Source organism: Oncorhynchus kisutch, linkage group LG15 (genome assembly GCF_002021735.2).
Source record: "Oncorhynchus kisutch isolate 150728-3 linkage group LG15, Okis_V2, whole genome shotgun sequence".
NCBI lineage: Eukaryota > Metazoa > Chordata > Actinopteri > Salmoniformes > Salmonidae > Oncorhynchus > Oncorhynchus kisutch.
In genome coordinates this window covers 66895855-66917959 of record NC_034188.2, presented here as the reverse complement: position 1 = coordinate 66917959, position 22105 = coordinate 66895855, and the positions used below count along the sequence as shown (strand labels likewise).

The window sequence follows — 22105 nt, the reverse complement described above, 5'->3', positions numbered from 1 at the left end:
TTTTGGACCTATGATGATATTGGCCCTAAAGACCTAGTTGTGATGTGGATAGTGGCTAGTGAGATGCCATGTAGCTTGGCCTTTAATAGCCATTTGACTAGAATTATGAAGTAAGAACAATTGGCTCACAAAGAGTGAATTTGTGCAGTTTCTCAATCCCCACATCCACCACCTTTTAGGACCCCCACCAATGATTGACAGACACATGGCCAATCAGCGTCCTAGTCGTCCTGTGACGCAACAACCCCCACATGGGCGGGATTATGCAGAAGGATATTGCGCATGTGCTTCTTCCGCTATACGCCACGGACTGAGAAGTCAGACTGTTGTGTGTTTTTATTCGTAAACGTTAAATATCAAACGGTAATTCTGATTCATAAATATTTAATCAGGGTTGAAATGAGCGTCATAGGATTAATATCTAGCAAAGCTCCTGTTGATAAAACTACCCGTTAACGCGAACCAGCTGTAGCTTCATAGCTAGTATGTGCTTTTAGCAACGCGGGTGTATCTACATACACTAGCGTAGCCCTTGATCTTGCCCTTCCATTAAATTACACATAAATCATTGGACGTAGGGGGAGTTTTGTCTGAACATTAATACGCGTCGCTTGCATCGCATCGGTTTTGAAAGCATAAGGACCTTTCATATCGGTGATTAAATATATATATGTTTAAACATGGATAAATTGATGCTCATTGATTTGGGTTCCTACGCGGTCATATTTCCATTTTACAGAGCTTGTTCACAGAAAACATACGGAAGAGTGGACTACCTGTACTAATTCGCTATCTGCGTCTCTGAACACCTGTGTGTAAACGGAAGACAGACGCAACAAACGTGTTGTCACAGAAAAGTATTGTCTGCTGCACCAGTGTTAAACCAGTGCAGCACAGGAGGTTGGTGGCACCTTAATTGGGGAGGACGGGCTCGTGGTAATGGGTGGTGTGGAATATGATCAAATACGTCAAACTTGTTTGATGCCATTCGCTCCGTTTCACACATGATTATGAGCCGCCCTCCCCTCAGCAGCCTCCACTGCTGAGTAAGTGTATATTTTTATGTTTGTATAATTATTTTGATGTGATATGAAAGTACAATGATTTATGTTTCTAGAATCATACTGCAATTGATTCATGTTTAGATGGAGTATTTGGCTGTTTTGGCTTCCAGTGGCAATTCCCCCATTAAACAGAACATGTAAGGTCACTGGACTAAGGAGCAACATTAGGCACCTTTAGTCCAATATTGTGCTAACACTAGAGTTGCTTTCAATTGTATTCGGAGCACAAAACAGTCTGTGGGAAGTTAAATACTATTCCATTTCAACTTATTGTGCTGGTTGGCAGGATGGTCGGTCATTATGATCAGGGAATTTGAAACAAAATATATTCTCCAATGCACCTGTCCTGATCTGTTTGTATTGAGACTCCAACCCCAGTATGTTGCTGCCAATGTAATTCACAGTGTTGTGTGTACAGTACCTTATACCTTTTTCTCTTCTCAGGTATCATCATGTCCAGGGTGCCGAATGGGCAAGGTGCTGCTGTGAAATGTTATTCGTCACACAGATGCCCACAACAAGGTGAGAGTGGGAGAGCTAGCTAAATGTGTGTGTGTGTAGCTGTGTTCTCGCCTCATGAGAGATGTGGTCTGTTTCAGATCCAGGAGTCGGAGATGTGGAAGTTGAGGGGGATGGAGAAGGGGCCATTCACCAGCCACAGATCGATGCCACGAGCCTTAAATCCATCCAGGTCCCCTCACTGTTCGAGAATGGAAGTAGTGTAGCCTGAAACATCAGCCGGTGATGACTAGCTAACACTAAGGCTATGTACCGTCTGAGACACTGCAATGTTATTTGGATTGTGTAAAACCACGTGAACATGTGCACGAGCTCAGCTAGTATGCATGGCATGCACACACTTCAGGTGATAGAAATCTGAATGCACTACTAGTGTTTTGAAAAGTTTATTTAATAATGCTTTCCAGTTGATATGGGCTATTGTCTGAAATTTCAGCTGCATAAGGACCAACCACCCAGACAACCGGTAGAATAAGTTAAAATGTCCTTTTATTCAACATTCCAGCTTGTAGAGGTCCTGAGAGGAGCCTTTCCAAATAATGACATTGCGTTGTCTCAGACGGTACATAGCGTTAGTGTTAGCTATCACCGGCTGATATATCAGGCTATCTTAGGCTGTGTCCAGATTCACCACCCTTTTCCCAAAGTGTGCACTTACTTCCCGGCATGGATATAAAAGCAATGTATTTGTGTAATCATTTGTTGGAGTCAGTTTCCACCATTTTAAGATTCATGACGGGAAGTGTGCAAGTGCACGTTTTGATAGAAGGGTGGAGAATCGGGATGCAGCCTTACAGTAGCTTAGAAGCGTGTTATATGGAACAGGTTGACAAACATCAGAATTAGAGTTCACCCATGTTGTCTATTCCTCAGGAGTCACGTGCACTGTGATCGTGTGGAGGATGGGTCTGTAGACAGACTGGGAGACTGGCTGCGGGGAAGAGAACACGATTCCAGCTAGGACAAGAGGGGGGCACGCTACTGGACCAAGAACCTCTATGACTTTGAGGCCAATGATTCAGACAGGTGCATATTTTTTCTGTTTACAACTCTGTAGTATTATAGCCTTGTGAGTTCATACGTTTGTGTTTGAGTTGACAAACGGCGACATGCTATGAAAGGTGAATCTCATTGGTACTGTGCATGTTTCCTCTACAGAGGTTTTAAGGAGCTATACCCTGAGGAGTTTAAAAGTGACTGGTAAGAAATGAACTGCATTAACATGAAATACCATGTCCCATAACTATAGTAGCTGTAGTAAGGATCAAATCAAAGTTGGCCTCCCGGGTGACGCAGTGGTTAAGGGCGCTGTACTGCAGCGCCAGCTGTGCCACCAGAGACTCTGGGTTCGCGCCCAGGCTCTGTCGCAGCCGGCCATGACCGGGAGGTCCGTGGGGCGACGCACAATTGGCCTAGCGTCATCCGGGTTAGGGAGAGTTTGACCGGTAGGGATATCCTTGTCTCATCGCGCACCAACGACTCCTGTGGCGGGCCGGGCGCAGTGCACGGTAGCCAGGTGCACGGTGTTTCCTCCGACATATCGGTGCGGCTGGCTTCCAGGTTGGATGCGCGCTGTGTTAAGAAGCAGTGCGGCTTGGTTGGGTTGTGTTTCGGAGGACGCAATGCTTTCTACCTTCGTCTCTCCCGAGCCCGTACGGGAGTTGTAGCGATGAGTCAAGATAGTAACTACTAACAATTGGATACCACAAAATTGTTTACAAATATGCACAGACCGCCCCCCTTGTCTTACCGCCCCCCTTGTGCTGTTCTATCTTGCCGGTGCAGCGTATATCCCGCTAGCCGAATATCCACGTCGTCATTCAGCCACGATTCTGTGAAACGTAGGATATTACGGTTTTTGATGTCCTGTTGGTAGGATATTCGTGATGGCACCGTGTCTAATTTATTGTCCAATGATTGCACGTTGGCGAGTAGTATTGACGGTAACGACAGCTTTCCCAGTCGCCTTCTCCAGGTCCTGACCAGGTATCCGGCTCTTTGTCCTCTGTACCTGCGTCGTTTCCTCTTGCAAGTAACCAGGATGTTGATCCTGTGGGGTGTTTGGAGAAAGTCTTGTGCATCGTCTTTGTTGTAGAAATCTCATTATTTGCTTCAATACAATAAATGTTGCATTGTTATAATGCCTGATTTGTCTTTTCAGGGATAGAGACCGTGGTGATGATCAGAATGGGCATTGGAGAAAGAAAACGTCCGGACTTAAAACAGCCAAATCAAAACATCTGAAGAAGTCCTCCAAGAAGAAGAAGGAGGAAAAGTGAAGGATAGGTGAGTCAGACGGTGAGTCCAGCAGCGACAAGAGCCACCGTGTCAAACAGGAACAGAAGAGGAACAGCGAAGGATAGGTGAGTCAGACGGTGAGTCCAGCAGCGACAAGAGCCACAGTGTCAAACAGGAACAGAAGAGGAAAAGCAGCAAGAGCAAACATAAGAGAAAAAAGTGTGAGAGAGAGGAGGAGAGCAGCTCAGAGGAGGAGGAGGAGAGCAGCTCAGAGGAGGAGGAGGAGAGCAGCTCAGAGGAGGAGGAGGAGAGCAGCTCAGAGGAGGAGGAGGAGGAGGAGGATGAGGAGAGAGGGAGAAGGAGGAAATGATAGATGGACTCCCACAGAGACTCAGGACCAGAGTCACACAAGAAGAGGAGGAAAAACTGGAAAGCAGGAGAGGACAAATCAGAGGACAGTTCTGAGGATTCAACCTTTTTCCATTAGCAGCCAGTAATCTGTACCCTCATACTGCCCCCTTTCAGTTGCTGAAAGTGAGTGGGCAAAGCTTTCACAGTTACACCCCACTTCCACTTTAGTGTCCAATGTTTCCCACTAGATTTGTTGAGAACACAGCATCACCATAGCTAATTGCTAGACATGTTTGTGATTTATCCAATAAGACAACTGAGGAATTGGCTAAAGTACAAATAGAACTTTTGAACAGACCTACTGGCAGGGGAAAGCATATCGCTCTTCCCTTAACCATGTTCCTCTGCAATACTCTTCTGTGCTGTACTTCTCTTTCTGTGTACAGCTGAGCACAAACCTGTGTTCTCCCCTAAGGGCATTCAGCAGTACCTCACCTTCTGTTACTGGTGCTGCTCAAGCTGCAGTGCTCAGATAGTGAGCTGACACTGCACAAATATGGACTAAACGAAAGCCACCTAATTCCACCTCATGACAAGTTGATTGACTGCTGAGCCTTGTCTCATAGTTAGTGTCCTGGCGTGACTTTAGCTGTTATACTATGGAAAATTATGACATTTTATGCAGATTTCCCAACCAATTGTGACAATCTTTTATGCTTTTTTAAAATTCAGTATTTATTTTAAAAACATTTGATTTATGGGAGTCGGGATTTAACGGAATGTCAGGTGGGACATTGAAAAATAAAATGCATATTTCGTTTTCTGAAAATGTACTCTGGTTATCACACCATACTTTTAGACAGGAAGGACAAATCACATGGATCTCATGTTATGACTGCAGGATATCTACATGACTATCATTCACAAGTCTTCTCAGTAGGCCTATAGCCTTTCTATTTCATGAGCTTGAGCATGAATTTGACTTCATGCATCAAATTCTATGAAATAATATGCCCCTTGGGTTGAATACGTCCAGAACTGGGTACCATTTACCATATAACATTGTATAAATGGTGTACGGTTTCCCTCTAGTGTTAAGTTTCTACAGTACTTGCTGTAGATGTAATGTGCAAGAAAATGGAATAGGTCAGCACTGAATGAGAATTTCTACATCATTTCTACATCACTATATAAACTCCTTTTAAGAGACCTGCTGAAAAAGGTGCTGTCGTCTAAAACAGGTTTGAGCGGCATAGTTTTATTCTTACGTAGAGAGCATGCCACTGCTATATGGTATCTTTTCAAGTTCATGCCTTTCTCCTTAATGATCATCACGCTGTACAAGGTTAATTTATTATTTAGTGGAAGGGCTAGGAGGCCTACAGGGTTTAATATCCTGTTATCTGTGGTGCGTTGTCTCCACCTAGTGGCTCAATCGGTGTAGTAGACCCTGAGGATTGATTGACTCATGGCCTCTTTTGACTTCATCAGAATAAATAGTTTATTTGTGACAAATAAAGGAGTATTGTTTCTGACCTGATGTTTGTATACTTTGACAACAGCTTCCTTTGAGACCCTTGAAGTTCCCCACATGTTTGTCTCAACAGGCACAAGATATGATATCTTAATATATATTTGATAAGATACATGCCTTAATGCATATAGGCCTTCCCACTGATCCATGTGCAAGCAGCTTTCATGATTTTGACGAAAGGATCCAGGATCACCATAAGAAAAGGACACGGCACAAACGGTACAGTTAACCCACACAAAAAATTTAATACCCTCTCATAAGGGATAAGTGGTCCAAACCTTGTCATACTAAATAGGGGGAAGTGTGAAGACACAGGTTTTTAATGTAAAAACTTGTGGCCAACACCCAAATGCTCAGTAAAAAGTTGTGACATATGACTTACATAATACACATACACCAATGTTTTTAATATACTTCTATATGTATTTTTTTTGTTGTCTTTTTATCTAGACCAGCCAGATACAATACCGATTAATATCATACAGTCACATCTGGAACAATACCTAGTAATATCATACAGTCCAACCAGCATCGAGGAGTCCACAGGTTTATCAGGTCCATCCTCTGCTAACATTTGAAATCGGCATGTGTATAGTTCTATATTTTTATTAATGTATAGACTGGTGTGATACTTGTCATCGTATCGTCGTGTCTTCGTGTGCAAAAGTCTTTGAAAGAACCCAAAGGATGATCAACATACAAGATACCTGGTTGTTCACTTTACAGTGTGATCTTTTTAACATTAAAGGAAAAGTTACAAATGCCCCAACCCTTGGCATGTCAAAGAACACAAAAACTCAAAGCATCACTCCCCATGAAACGGGGAAAACCATGATAGAAAGGAAAGTTTATGACTACAATGAGCAGCATCCTCCATTCGTACATATTTTAGAATAAGGCACTGCTGCAGAAACTAATGAAATGTCCAACAACTCTGTCGCTCTGGGAGTATGAGGGGAGGCAGGATGAAAGGGGACTGTTTTCTTCTCCAGCAACTCTCTGAGTCTGTATGCATGTAGATTTATTTGTTAGATATGTAAATGTGTATGCATGAGGGTGTATGTGTCAAACTGTTGGTATGTGTGTGTGTCTTTGAGAGAGCCAGAGAGGCCAGGCTGTATCTCTTACACTGTGCTCTCCAGCATCCATTCAGTGCTGCTGAAAGTGACTCTCCGGTTGGCGAGCGGTGAGGACTCCACGTTGAGCTGGTTTGTAGACTTGTGCCGCCTCGTCCGCGCTCTGCGGGGGTAACTGTGGCTCTGAAATATGGAGTAGTCTCCCCCGTCAAAGCTGAACCTGTGCCTAGTTCGTGCCAGCTCATTATTAAACCCCATGTTGGCCAGGGCGCTCTTGTCCTTGAGCCTGGGGGCCTCCTTGGTGCTGGCGTTGGAACCTAGGAGACACAAGGATATGGTGGAGCCCATCAGGCTGCTTTCTGTCTGTGTGTCCTCTGACGGGGGGCCAGATCCAGAGCGCTGGGCATCCAGGCTGGTCCTCCTCACCTTGTCCGTGGGCAGGGGGGGCAGCTCCACTTCCAGGATGGCCGTGGTGGCCAGAGGAGTGTCCCACTCCCTCTTGTCACTGTCCACCTTCAGCACCAGGGCCATGCACTCCTTGGCTGCCATCGGTTGGGCTTCTCTCTGGTGGCTGTCCTCGGCAGGTTGTTTGGAGGTGGAGCGCTGGAGTCTGTGCTGGCTGCCGTTGGTCTGGGAGTGCATGCTGGAGCTGACCTTGACCTTTCTGTCCTCGGGGCTGCTGTGGGCTTTGTAGCGGATCATGAGGATGATGATAAACACCAGCACTGAAGCCACGATGATGCCGCCAATGATGATTATCATGGTGCCGCCCAGAAACTGGCTGTGGATGAAGCGACACTGGCTGACCTCGCTGGCTGTGTGGAACTGGACGCAGCCGACCACGCGCGTGGCCGTCAGAGAGGTGATGCCGTCGTCGTACACCGCCAGGACACACAGGTCATACTCCCGGCCCGCCGCCAGGTCGTTGATCAGGAAGGTCTTACTGGTGGACGGGATCATTCTGCAGAAAAAAATGAAGGAATTAACAGGAGTGGTGAAGGTTAGCTTTGCCAGGGTAGTTTTGACCTCTCCCCTCAGTTACCACCAATATGCTGTATGAAACAAAAGAGTGCCAGACCGTGTCACACTGCATTCCCATTAACGGCATGCACCTAAGAAGATTTAACCTGACACTAAGGTGTTTGAAAAAACACAGAAAAAAGACAGCCATGCCAACTTACTTCAGCTCCAGTGAGGCTTTAAATATCTCCCATATATTTGGGGCCCAAGTAAAGACAACAGTGCTGACACTTGACTTAGACACTAGGCAATGTTACATGGTGACAGTGCAAAATATCTCCCCCAGCATTTTATGTATACTATGATTGCAAAAGGTAAACAGCAAGGTGACAAACAAGCCATCACTATATATATATATATATATATATACTGTATATGTCACAACATCTTCAAGGAAAGACAACGCAGGCTTCTGGCCAAATGCCCAAGTTTGATGATGTGTGAAATAAACACATTGTCTGTAAACATGAAGGAGAAAGACATTGTCTTTAGGCGGACATCTGTGTTAATATAATTAAAAACATGGCCATTTTCCCCTGAAGGAATGCTTTGATGGTTGTCACTTGTAGGTAATAATATATCACCTAAAGACTAAACAACACGCAGGTCACTGTTTAAACACAGGGGAGAACATTATACAGGAGAATAGCTAATTAAATCAGAAACGATCAAATTAGCAAAGTCAACCAACAACAACAGCTTTAAACTTGACCTTTTGATTCCTTTGAGAAAACTTTCCAGTTCACTTTTTTCATTTGTGCCCCGGTATTGGTGGTGCACACTGGGTCAAATAGAAACACATCCAATAGACCTAAGTACTCTCAATTCAATAAGGGTATTTGTATGAGTAATACAAATGGCAGTGTGAGCAGAAACAGTGCAATCAGAAAGTATTCAGACCCCTTCCCCTTTTCTACACTTTGTTTGGTTACAGCCTTATTATAAAATTGACTAAATAAAAATCATCAATCTACACACAATACCCCATAATAACAAAGTGAAAACAGGTTTTTAGAAATGTTTGCAAATGTGTTACAAATAAAAAACAGAAATATCTTATTTACATAAGTATTCAGGCCCTTTGCTATGAGACTCGAAATTGAGCTCAGGGTGCATCCTGTTTCCATTGATCATCCTTGAGATGTTTCTACAACTGGATTGGAGTCCAACTGTGGTAAATTCAATTTATTGGACATGATTTGGAAAGGCACACACCTGTCTATATAAAGGTCCCACAGTTGACAGTGCATGTCAGAGCAAAAACCAAGCCATGAGGTCGAAGGAATTGTACGTAGAGCTCCAAGACAGGATTGAGTTGAGGCACAGATCTGGGGAAGGTCCCCAAGTAAAACACAGAGGCCTCCATCATTCTTAAATGGAAGAAGTTTGGAACCCCCAAGACTCTTCCTAGAGCTGGCTGCCCAGCCAAACTGAGCAATCAGGGGAGAAGGGCCTTGGTCAGGGAGGTGACCAAGAACCCAATGGTCACTCTGACAGAGCTCCAGAGTTCCTCTGTGGAGATAGGAGAACCTTACAGAAGGACAACCTTCTCTGCAGCACTCAACCAATCAGGCCTTTATGGTTGAGTGGCCAGACGGAAGCCGCTCAGCCGCTCCTCAGTAAAAGGCACATGACAGCATGCTTGGAGTTTGCCAAAAGGCACCTACAGGACTCTCAGACCATGAGAAAGATTCACTGGTCTGATGAAACCAAGATTGAACTCTTTGGCCCCCAAATGCCAAGTGTCACGTCTGGAGGAAACCTGGCACCACCCCTACGGTGAAGCACGGTGGTGGCAGTATCATGCTGTGGGGATATTTTTCAGCGGCGAGACTGGGAGACTCGTCAGGATCGAGGGAAAGATGAATGGAGCAAAGTACAGAGAGATCCTTGATGAAAACCTGCTCCAGAGCACCCAGGATGAAAGTTCACCTTCCACAGGACAACAACCCTAAGCACATAGCCAACGCAGGAGTGGCTTCGGCACTGTCTCTGAATGTCCTTAAGTGGCCCAGCCAGAGCCCAGATTTGAACCCGATCCATGTAAATTACAGCCTCGAGTCTTCTTGGGTATGACGCCTCAAGTTTGGCACACCTGTATTTGGAGAGTTTTTCCGCATTCTTCTCTGCAGATCCTCTCAAGCTCTGTCAGGGTGTATGGGGAGTGTCGCTACACAGCTATTTTCAGGTCTCTCCAGAGATGTTGGATCGGGTTCGAATCCGGGCTTAAAGAAATTCCATTTACATAAGTATTCAGACCCTTTATTCAGTACTTTGTTGAAGCATCTTTGGCAGCGATTACAGTCTAATCTCTACCAAAGGTGCTTCAACAAAGTACTGAGTAAAGGGTCTGAATACTTATGCAAATGGGATATTTCTTTAAGCTGTTTTTGCTTTGTCATTATGGGGTATTGTGTTATGGGGTATTGTGTTATGGGGTATTGTGTTATGGGGTATTATGGGGTATTGTGTTATGGGGTATTGTGTTATGGGGTATTGTGTTATGGGGTATTATGGGGTATTGTGTTATGGGGTATTGTGTTATGGGGTATTGTGTTATGGGGTATTGTGTTATGGGGTATTGTGTTATGGGGTATTGTGTTATGGGGGATTATGGGGTATTGTGTTATGGGGTATTGTGTTATGGGGTATTGTGTTATGGGGTATTGTGTTATGGGGGATTATGGGGTATTGTGTTATGGGGTATTGTGTTATGGGGGATTATGGGGTATTGTGTTATGGGGTATTGTGTTATGGGGGATTATGGGGTATTGTGTTATGGGGTATTGTGTTATGGGGGATTATGGGGTATTGTGTTATGGGGTATTGTGTTATGGGGTATTGTGTTATGGGGTATTTTAGGGGGATTATGGGGTATTTTAGAATAAGGATGTAACGTAAACAAATGTGGAAAAAGTCAAGGGGTCTGAATACTTTCCGAATACACTGAATTTCCCTTTTAAAATGGACTGAAATTAATGATTTCATTGGATTAGACATGAGTCATTCATCAATGTGAAATAAATTACATGTTGTAATATCTATCATATTAAACAGGGTCCCCTAATGTTCCACTGATAGTAATTCAAATGTGAGAAGCCTCTATCTGCAGAAGTTAGCATACTCATGTCCCAGAATCTGACTCACAGGTGTCCTAGGAACAATTATGTCCTATTGGGATTATGTTAAGGGAAGGGTTGGGTTGGGATTAACAGACAGACAGACATGTTATGTTAATTGTTGGGTTGGGGTTAAGGACTGGGACGGGATGGTGCCTGCTGAACCTGGATAATATCGAGACAAAAGGGTATATTTAAGCAATAAGGCCTGAGGGGGTGTGGTAAAGGGCTGTTCTTAAAAAAGGCGCAACGTGGAGTGCCTGGATACAGCCCTTAGCCGTGGTATATTGGCCATATATCACAAACACCAGAGGTACCTTATTGCTATTACAAACTGGTTATCAATGTAATTAGAGCAGTAAAAATAAATGTTTTGACATACCCGTGGTATACGGTCTGATATACCACGGCTGTCAGCCAATCGGCATTCAGGGCTTGTACCACCCAGTTTATAATTACACTCTAAAGGCCAAGTCATATGTCTTAATCGTGTAATCTTTATTTTCTCATAGGCTTAGAGCTAATAAACTGGAAATGTAAAGTCATACTATGCATTTTTATCAATTGAAATCAACATATGGTCTGTTTATACCCTCTTTTATCCCTAAACCATAATACATTTTGTGCATACTTAAATGTAGTGACATAGTTAATCATACAGCACCTATTCAGCTCTGGGAGTTATGGATGTATTATAATGGACTGTCATGCCATTCAGCAGATGGGCATTCCAGATGGCTCAGAACGTCTCCAGAGCTGGTTCAGAACCCCACCCCACCGCAGCCTCATCCCCACCCGCACCCTCTTTTTTTGTTCAATTGAATGCCCTTGTCTATAACTGTTCTGTACTTGTCATGTATTTGTATGTTTTATGTGGACCCCAGGAGGAGTAGCTGCTGCACTAAACCCCCTTTCCACCAGCTCCAGTCCTCCAGCCCTAGTGCTCCCATTCCCCCAACACCAGCCCCCACATGGCTTACCTGTAAACCAGTGTGTCGTCTGCAGTGCTGTTGTACTGAATCTGGTACATCCTGATGCCTGGGATGTGGCGCTCGGAGGGCCAGCGAATCACAGCCGAGGAGGAGGTCAACTCGACCACCACCACCCTCCTGTCCTGGTGCTTGTCATGGCCCTTGGTGTCGTTGCCTGACTTGGAGGAGGTGGTGATGTCAGAGAGGCCCCGATCAGCCTCGCGCATGTGATGCAATGTGTTGTTTACGAACAGGGGCAGAGGGATCATGTTGATCTCCACGGCAGCTGTGGCGATGCCTGCAGCATTGGAGGCCACACAGTTGAAGGCACCGCTGTCCTTTAGGGTGGTGATGAGGATGTCCAAGGTACCGTTGTCATACAGGATGGTGCGGGAGTTGTTATGCACCAGCTTGCCGTCTGGGAAGCGCCAGTGAATGGCTGGGTCCGGGTCTCCCATGGCCTTGCACTTGAGAGTGACCCCCTGGCCCTCCATGACGTAGGGCTTGGTGGATAGGTTCTTGGTGATGAGCGGGGGCTCGCAGATGAACTCCTCCTCCTGGATGGACCAGAAGTACTTGTCCATGAGGTGCTCCGGGGAGGCGCATGTCTCCAGGTCGTCGTGTCGTGTCAGTCTGCGGAGCCACAGCAGCTCACAGTTACAGTGGAGAGGGTTCCCTCCGAAGCTCACTGCCAGGGAAGACGGGTTGGAGCCCTTGGCGTCTGACAGCACCTGGGCGTGCTGAAACAGGCTGTCTGGAGGTAGCTTCTGCAGCCGGTTGGAGGTCATATCAAGACGAACCAGCTTGGTGAGGAGTGTGAAAGTCCCAGCTCCGATGTGATCGATCAGGTTGTGATCAAGGGTGAGGATGTTGATGTGGCTCATCCTGCCTATCTCCTCCCAGGGCAGGGTCCTCAGGTTGTTGTTGGACAGATCCAGGTCCTCGATGGTCGACACAAACTCATCAAAGGAGGTAGGGGCCACGTGGTGGATCTGGTTGTTCCCCAGTATGAGGTGGCGGAGGTTGACCAAGCCTTTGAAGTGGTCGCTCTTGATGACACTGAGGCGGTTGCCGTCCATGTGGAGGGCTCGTAGGGAGCGCAGTCCCAGGAAGGCATGGGGGGTGATCTGGCTGATGGTGTTACGGGACAGGGTGAGGTGGACCAGGCTGGTCATGTTGAAAAAGTCTTTCCTGCGGATGATGGTGATGAAGTTGTCTGTGAGGCGCAGCTCCACGGTCTTGCGGTCGATGGTTGGGGGCACAAACAGCAGACCAGTCTTAGCACAGAGCAGAGTCAAAGTGGGGGAGAGGTGCTGGCAGATGCAGCGGCCGGGGCAGTTGTAGCCCTTCACCAGCACCGCACATAGAAGTACACACAGCAGCACACACACAACCAGCCGCTCCATGTTCTGTCTGTCTGTCTGTCTGTCTGGGTGTCAACTTCCAGATCCTGGAACAGATAGAGATAGAGAGAGAAATGGCAGAGATACGTTAAAACTGGTATATTTGGGGGGTTTAAAATCATATCATTTATAATGAACAGATGTTACACAAATGGAGTCATCAACCAAGATGCTAGTAGGGTACCGATCACCAGAGAGACATGTGAGACATGTTAGAGGTTGTTGTGAGATGATAGAAGACTGAACCCCAGCCCACCCATTATTCCAGTAAGAAAACACAGAATCGCCAGCAAAACAAACACAAACTGGATAATATGCCAGCAGACTGCTGCATCAATGTCGATCCCTTACAAATTTGAATAATTATTGTCGTTTTTACACGGAGCTAATATGTCATAAACTTCCCTGTCATACCGTATGGTTTGTGTGTTTTTCTAGCTCTGAACTTCACAACAGTGTAGGGAATTATTAAGGGGAGAAAGGGTGCTTGTCAGCACTGCTTAAGGATTTATATGACCTTTTCATGCTCCCTTCACTCTTCATGCCTCAGAAATGTGCTGCAGAATTAGACATGAGTTTGTCAAGTAAATCATAGCAACAAAACATGAAGGTGAAAAGTGAGATGAGAGACATTGGTTCTAAATCCATCAGATGGAGGTATTATTAGATGGTTCTGAGGTGTTGAGGCTGATCTTCAGAGTCTCTGATCCCCATTTAGTGCTATTGATTCCAGCTCTGTGAGAGCATAAGTGACAGGTGTAAAAAGAGAACCTTGGGTGTAATAACCACCAAATCCCAATGGAACCCCATTCTTTCATGACGGCTGCCATATTGCCATGCAGTAGTTTTTCCTATTTTCGGCATCAATCTTTGTTGCTCATGCATTTAACCCTGGATGTTTATCACAGATGGAGCCCATTCAGGGATATGATGATAACTGACTGTTATCCACAGGTAACCAATCATTCCTGGCTATGTGTTTTGAAAATAACTGTCTCGACTGCCAGGCTTTTGATTTGTCTTTAGCTTGTCTTTTCCTGTGGATCAGATGTTCTTTCCATTTCTTTATCGTATATCACACATCAAGTGATTCATACCATATGACATGAATCTTTTGATTGTTGTACTGTATTTAGAAAACAGATATTAAACTTTTTGTTCAATGAAACTCAAGATATGGAGAGCAAAACATTAACAATATCTACTAAGTTTGACTACAACAGTCTATTTTATTCCTATGCATATATCCTATATGTAAATTTACATTGAGGTCAAATCTGTTCTTGACAATCATGGAATGTTACGGGGGGGGGTTATTCTATGAGAGAATATCTTTCTAAACTCCAGATAGAATCCATTTATATAGAAAATACCCTTTATTGCTGGCAGCACACTATGCCTGGCTTGTGTTAATTAATTATCCCAATGTGACCTTTTTTTAGTAGCTGGGGAGGTGACATTAATGAAGTAGGTTATAGCTAAACTAATCTTATTTCATACAACAAAAGTCTTACACAATGTGTTCTTGGTTGGGCTGAAAATATGTTTCATCACTGCAAAAATAACTTTGTCTCATATACTTTTAGGTAGAATATTGTTCTCCAATAATTGTGTAGGCATTCAAATGGTAACTAGGCCACAGAGCTCATGGTTTCTCTGAGGACCATCTGTGCTCTAGCGTTTCCTGCCATCACCGTCGCAGATACTCTATTGATCTCTCAGCATCTCCGGTGAAGAAGAAAAAAACTTTGTTGCCATGGCAACTCCGGTGTAGAATGTAGGTCTTTGAATCACATTAAGATGTTAAGCTGCCAGAAAAACGAGGCTTCAATCCTAATGGAGATAGGGAAGATAAGGACATTTACAAGACCTTGTATCAGCCAACCCCTTCAAAACCACACTAAGTGTGTCTATAGGTGAGGAGTACGTGAGGAGCATATAAAACTATGCATTGGAATTCAAGTGCAAACTGAAATGAATGAAATAGTAATACACTGGTGGCAATGCTGTCTTTGTATTTGATCAGTGGCGACCCGTCATTCAGGGCACCTGGGGGGGGATAGTAATACACTGGTGGCAATGCTGTCTTTGTATTTGATCAGTGGCGACCCGTCATTCAGGGCACCTGGGGGGGGATAGTAATACACTGGTGGCAATGCTGTCTTTGTATTTGATCAGTGGCGACCCGTCATTCAGGGCACCTGGGGGGGGATAGTAATACACTGGTGGCAATGCTGTCTTTGTATTTGATCAGTGGCGACCCGTCATTCAGGGCACCTGGGGGGGGATAGTAATACACTGGTGGCAATGCTGCCTTTTGTATTTGATCAGTGGCGACCCGTCATTCAGGGCACCTGGGGGGGGGGATAGTAATACACTGGTGGCAATGCTGTCTTTGTATTTGATCAGTGGCGACCCGTCATTCAGGGCACCTGGGGGGGGGGGGGGGGATAGTAATACACTGGTGGCAATGCTGTCTTTGTATTTGATCAGTGGCGACCCGTCATTCAGGGCACCTGTTTTGCTTGTTATTTTGGCATTAATACGTGTCACATATCAGTTTGCAAACAATGTAAAAACATTATTTATTTGTTTACATTTCATAGAGACATTTCTTGAGTAAGGCATCTCCAAAATGCAGGTGTTTCAGCCTAGCTCAGTGCTTTCTGTGGTGGTGGGGCTAGCTAGCAGAAAATACAGAGTGTTGTGCCTGATTTGCTCAGTTTTCTGTCATGATTGGTTCAGTTTTCTGTCACTCATGGGACAGTAGTCATCCCTAATTCTAAGGTTAGAGCTCGAAAATGTTTGCCCCTTGGGTTCTGCCATAGAGTTATATTAGAAGTGCCCATCCAAGAAGGCTCAAGGTCAATGGCCACATAATGACATCAAATCACGTTATATCTACAGTAGCTTTGATTGAACTCAACATCTTACTTTCAAATTCAGTAGTCATCATCAAGTCGACAATCCTTTTTAATCCTTCTCATTTGAAGAGAAATAATGAAGAGAAATTATAGATAAAACGTGCTCATCGACCATGGATACAAGTTGGAAATCCAAATTCAACAATGAGTCATTTGGAAGGAATCAGTGGCAAACTGCAGGCGTTGCAAAGAAACCACTAACGTTAGCCTGCTATTCAATGGAGTGGCTGTTTCCCCCCCCCCCCCCCGAGTTCCTGCCATAAATCCAAAGAATGCAAGACTCTGATGACAAAATTTCCCACAAAGGACCACTGCGCCACCTTCACAAGGTGAGTCTCAGACTAAAATGCCTGTTTGAGTTAACTCAAAGCGACTTGCACATATTTATCTTAAAATAGTCATAGATTTAGCCTGTTCTGGATTAAACAAAGCCGATTGCAAGACGGAGGATTAGAGCTACTCTAGGACTAAATTGAAGTTAAAATCAAACCTTCAGAGAGGCGGAAGTGGCAAGATGGCGGACTGAAAACAGCTATGTAGGCCACCTCAAGATAAAAACATAATATTCAATATCGGTAAATTAGACTAAATATTAGCACTACACAATCTGGTGGGTAATAACCTTAAATCTGGATAACAAGCACAAAACAAATAATGAGACGAGAAATTTATCGACAAATATTATGAAGACAAATCTTACGAAAACAAGCAACACCTAACATGATGGAGAGTAAGACAGGGGAACCTATTTCAAAACGAAAATGCAACTATTCTACAGACACGGACAATTTAATATTTTCATCCCCGGGAATGGTAAAGGTCGAAACCGATCTGTTAAAATCAATAAATGACAAACAGGGTATACTTGAACTAGTCAGTAAGGATATAAAAGAGTTGAAGGCCTCGGGATGAGTGACGAAAAAGCTGTGACATTGGAGAAAGACACAAACAAGCTAAAAGGGACAGATTGAAACAGAAGTTAATGAACTTAAAAAGGAGAACATTGTTCTGAGAGAAGCCTTACTTGACATACAGACTAGATCCATGAGAGAGAATCTGGTACTTACAGATTCCAAGAGAAAGAAGGAGAAGTTCCTGAATATGTAGTTAGAGTTCCTCCTTACAGCGCTTCCGATTCCACACGAAGCTATCAACAAAATCCAACTTGAATGAGTACACCGCTTCAGGAATGTTATTTCTTTAAATATAAAATAATGGTTAAAAGCCTGGGGAAAAGACTTCCTGGCATGAATGATCAGTTCCCGAAGGAAATAGCAGAACGGCGTAAAGTTCTGTATCCAATTTTCAAGGAAAATAGATTGAAAGGGATACGCGTAGTTCTCGTCGTCGATAAACATGACAAAGTTTTCATAGAGTTGGCAAATAAGGAAACACACAATTCTAGCCTGGTTATGGATTATAATAATACAACAAAAAATATGGCTTTTCTATCTATCATCAAATATAACTAATTGGAACACAAAAACACTAATTCAACATGGTGGAAATAAAAACTCAGTAAACAGAAGGCACAGTATATGTGGATGGATGGTGTGTGTTTTTTGGTGTTTGGGAAAGTGTGGCATTGAGTGAGAAAGGAAATGGTTGCATATCCCAGAACCAATGTATTGCTGTGAGCAGGGGTTGTGAGAGAGCTTTCAATGTTGTTCAGATGAGGGATATACATTTTATAATGAATTATACATCTTATTTATCATGGTGGAACAGCGTTTTAAAACAAGTTATACATATAATTTATTTATTGTCCTATCATGGGATCTAAATTGGTAAAATAAATTATACATATAATTTATTTATTTATGGTCCTATATTGATGGAACGGTCCACAACCCTATACCCTAGACACCCACCTGTATGACCCAGATACTAAGGAGAAGTCCCTTTCTGTTTTATGGGCCTGCTGTAAGCGGCCTGTATGCAGCCAAAATGCAGTCAGAGACCTAGAGCAGCACTGCCCCCTCAAGATTCTGAGCCTGCTTGGCAGGGTTGGTCCTGCAAAGCCCCCTGAAGGGAGATCATAATATACAAGGAATTTCTCAAAGCTGCTAATGAGAACCTTGACGACCTTGTACCTAGCCGGTGGGGATTCTGGTGGGGTGCCCCCACCCAGGCAGTGGTAGTGCTGGCAACACTAGCTGCAGTAACCCATGGGGAGGGGGTCACACTCGGACATTCAGAGAGGGGGCATATTATTGTGGCACTGGTGGCACAAAATCACAGGTCTGACTGCATGGAGATGCTTGGGAATATGGTCACTACGGGGGACCATGTTGTGAGTGTTTCAGGGGAAGGGGGGTATGTCTGACCTCCATCATCTAGGATGTGACAATGGTTAATCAAGTCTCCCCATTTCTGCCCATTTTTTTTTGCATCGTTTTGCAGGCCTTCTCATACAGCTGCAACTGTATATGCATTCGTAAATCAAGACCTTTCTTGAGTTGGGCTCTGGTTGTTGTGGGGAAAGGGGTTGAGTGTGTGGGTGTGTGTGCATCCCACAACTTTTGCGAGGGATTGAAAGATGTTAGGGACAACATAGGACCATTCACAATAATTGTTTGCTAATATAATAATTGCTTGCCATAATGTAATTTTGGTAATGGTGAGACTGGTGAGAGGTAAAAATCCTTTGCTTAAATTGCCTTCATTACTACAAATATGAATTATGGAAAATAAGATAAACAGGATTTTTAATACATACATACATACTGTACATACATACTGTACATACATACTGTACAGACAGACAGACAGACAGACAGACAGACAGACAGACAGACAGACAGACAGACAGACAGACAGACAGACAGACAGACAGACAGACAGACAGACAGACAGACAGACAGACAGACAGACAGACAGACAGACAGACAGACAGACAGACAGACAGACAGACAGACAGACAGACAGACAGACAGACAGACAGACAGACAGACAGACAGACAGACAGACAGACAGACAGACAGACAGACAGACAGACAGACAGACAGACAGACAGACAGACAGACAGACAGACAGACAGACAGACAGACAGACAGACAGACAGACAGACAGACAGACAGACAGACAGACAGACAGACAGACAGACAGACAGACAGACAGACAGACAGACAGACAGACAGACAGACAGACAGACAGACAGACAGACAGACAGACAGACAGACAGACAGACAGACAGACAGACAGACAGACAGACAGACAGACAGACAGACAGACAGACAGACAGACAGACAGACAGACAGACAGACAGACAGACAGACAGACAGACAGACAGACAGACAGACAGACAGACAGACAGACAGACAGACAGACAGACAGACAGACAGACAGACAGACAGACAGACAGACAGACAGACAGACAGACAGACAGACAGACAGACAGACAGACAGACAGACAGACAGACAGACAGACAGACAGACAGACAGACAGACAGACAGACAGACAGACAGACAGACAGACAGACAGACAGACAGACAGACAGACAGACAGACAGACAGACAGACAGACAGACAGACAGACAGACAGACAGACAGACAGACAGACAGACAGACAGACAGACAGACAGACAGACAGACAGACAGACAGACAGACAGACAGACAGACAGACAGACAGACAGACAGACAGACAGACAGACAGACAGACAGACAGACAGACAGACAGACAGACAGACAGACAGACAGACAGACAGACAGACAGACAGACAGACAGACAGACAGACAGACAGACAGACAGACAGACAGACAGACAGACAGACAGACAGACAGACAGACAGACAGACAGACAGACAGACAGTTAGTTAGTTAGTTAGTTAGTTAGTTAGTTAGTTAGTTAGTTAGTTAGTTAGTTAGTTAGTTAGTTAGTTAGTTGAAATCGGAAGTTTACATACACCTTAGCCAAATACATTTAAACTTAGTTTTTCACAATTCCTGACATCTAATCCTAGTAAAAAAAATCCCTGTTTTAGGTCAGTTAGGATAACCACTTTATTTTAAAAATGTGAAATGTCAGAATAATAGTTGAGAGAAATATTTATTTCAGCTTTTATTTCTTTCATCACATTCCCAGTGGGTCAGAAGTTCACATGCACTCAATTATTATTTGGTAGCATTGCCTTTAAATTGTTTAACTTGGGTCAAACTTTTCAGGTAGCCTTCCACAAGCTTCCCACAATAAGTTTGGTGAATTTTGGCCCATTCCTCCTGGCAGAGCTGGTGTGACTGAGTCAGATTTGTAGGCCTCCTTGCTCGCACACACTTTTTCGGATTTTAGGATTGAGGTCAGGGCGTTGTGATGGCCACTCCAATACCTTGACTTTGTTGTCCTTAAGCCATTTTGCCACAACTTTGGAAGTATGCTTGGGGTCATTGTCCATTTGGAAGTCCCATTTGCAGCCAAGCTTTAACATCCTGACTGATGTCTGTGATGTTGCTTCAATATATCCACATACTTTTCTTTCCTCATAATGCCATCTATTTTGTGAAGTGCACCAGTCCCTCCTGCAGCAAAGCACCCCCGCAACATGATGCTGCCACCCCGTGCTTCACGGTTGGGATGGTGTTCTTCGGCTTGCAAGCGTCCCCCTACTTGCTTCAAACATAACGATGGTCATTATGGCCAAACAGTTCTATTTTTGTTTAATCTTTGTCCCCATGTGCAGTTGAGTTGCAAACCGTAGTCTGGCTTTGTCTTATGGCGGTTTTGGAGCAGTGGCTTCTTCCTTGCTGAGCGGCCTTTCAGGTTATGTTGATATAGGACTTGTATGACGGCTGCGTGGTCCCATGGTGTTTATACTTGCGTACTATTGTTTGTACAGATGAACGTGGTACCTGCCGTTTGGAAATTGCTCCCAAGGATGAAACAGACTTGTGGAGGTCTACATTTTTTCTGAGGTCTTGGTTGATTTCTTTTGATTTCCCCATGATGTCAACCAAAGAGGCACTGAGTTTGAAGGTAGGCCTTGAAATACATCCACAGGTACACCTCCAATTGACTCAAATTACGTCAATTAGTCTATCAGAAGTTTCTAAAGCCATGACATAAATTTTTGGGACTTTTCCAAGCTGTTTAAAGGCGCAGTCGACTTAGTGTATGTAAACTTCTGACCCACTGGAATTGTGATACAGTGAATTATAATGAAATAATTTTTCTGTGAACAATTGTTGCAAAAATGACTTGTGTCATACACAAAGTAGATGGCCTACCCTACTTGCCAAAACTATAGTTTGTTAACAATACATTTGTGGAGTGGTTAAAAAAAAGAGTTTTAATGACTCCAACCTAGGTGTATGTAAACTTATATTTTTGTTGTTGTTGTGGTTAATAGCTATATATAATACGAATTGGGGTCAGGGTGATGGAAATGCATTTGGCGGTTGATCTGCTTCTGTTCTGTTGGTGGCACTGTGTGCTATTTTCGAAGGATGGGTCCCGGTCTCTCAGGGGCTATGGGATGTCGGGGGTGGTCTGCCGGGCATTGGGATGACAACCCAACTCGGGATGAGGAGGGCTATTAGCGGGTGGAATAGTGGGGACCAATTGGGGGTTTACTTAGTAGCAATGCAAATATCATGGTACAGCTATATAGACACTCATTCATCATGTTACTTTTTAATGGTACATTTGTTTCTCATTATGGTAAGTGGTGAAATACGTATAGCCAGTTATAGTTGTAATGGCTTAGCAGATAATAAGAAAAGACGATCAGTATTTATCTGGCTAAAAGAGAAGGAATATAATATCTATTGTTTACAGGAAACTCATTCAACAATTTTAGATGAAGTTTTGTGGAAAAAGGACTGGCGGGCTAAATCTATTTCTCCTATGGGCAAAGAAATTCAAAAGGTGTGATGATATTAATTAACAGTAA

At 44.0% G+C, this 22105-nt stretch overlaps 1 protein-coding gene and 1 long non-coding RNA gene across 5 annotated transcripts in view; one reads left to right on the top strand and one right to left on the bottom strand.

Moving 5' to 3' along the window:
- Window positions 1–289: 289 nt before the first annotated feature.
- On the top strand, window positions 290–5215 carry LOC109905733 (uncharacterized). 2 transcript variants are annotated; one of them, XR_002257306.2, is made up of 7 exons: window positions 298–363; window positions 740–1046; window positions 1509–1586; window positions 1664–1755; window positions 2457–2609; window positions 2742–2783; window positions 3745–5215. It is a non-coding gene; the product is annotated as an uncharacterized LOC109905733 (long non-coding RNA). The 2 variants fall into 2 exon arrangements; XR_002257305.2 differs by having other exon boundaries at window positions 290–1046.
- The window catches only part of LOC109906087 (leucine-rich repeat and fibronectin type III domain-containing protein 1), a 134082-nt gene continuing 115863 nt past the window's right edge, over window positions 3887–22105 (bottom strand). For 2 of the 3 annotated variants that reach the window (XM_031790869.1, XM_031790868.1), the window contains exons 4-5: window positions 11902–13342; window positions 3887–7743 (exon numbers count right to left, since the gene is read on the bottom strand). In XM_031790869.1, the coding sequence (XP_031646729.1) occupies window positions 6831–7743; window positions 11902–13298 (2310 nt within the window). In that variant the 5' untranslated portion in view covers window positions 13299–13342 and the 3' untranslated portion in view covers window positions 3887–6830. Of the gene's footprint in view, window positions 7744–11901; window positions 13343–17286; window positions 17489–22105 lie in introns of those variants that run through there. The other variant, XM_020503749.2, reaches the window with a different exon arrangement.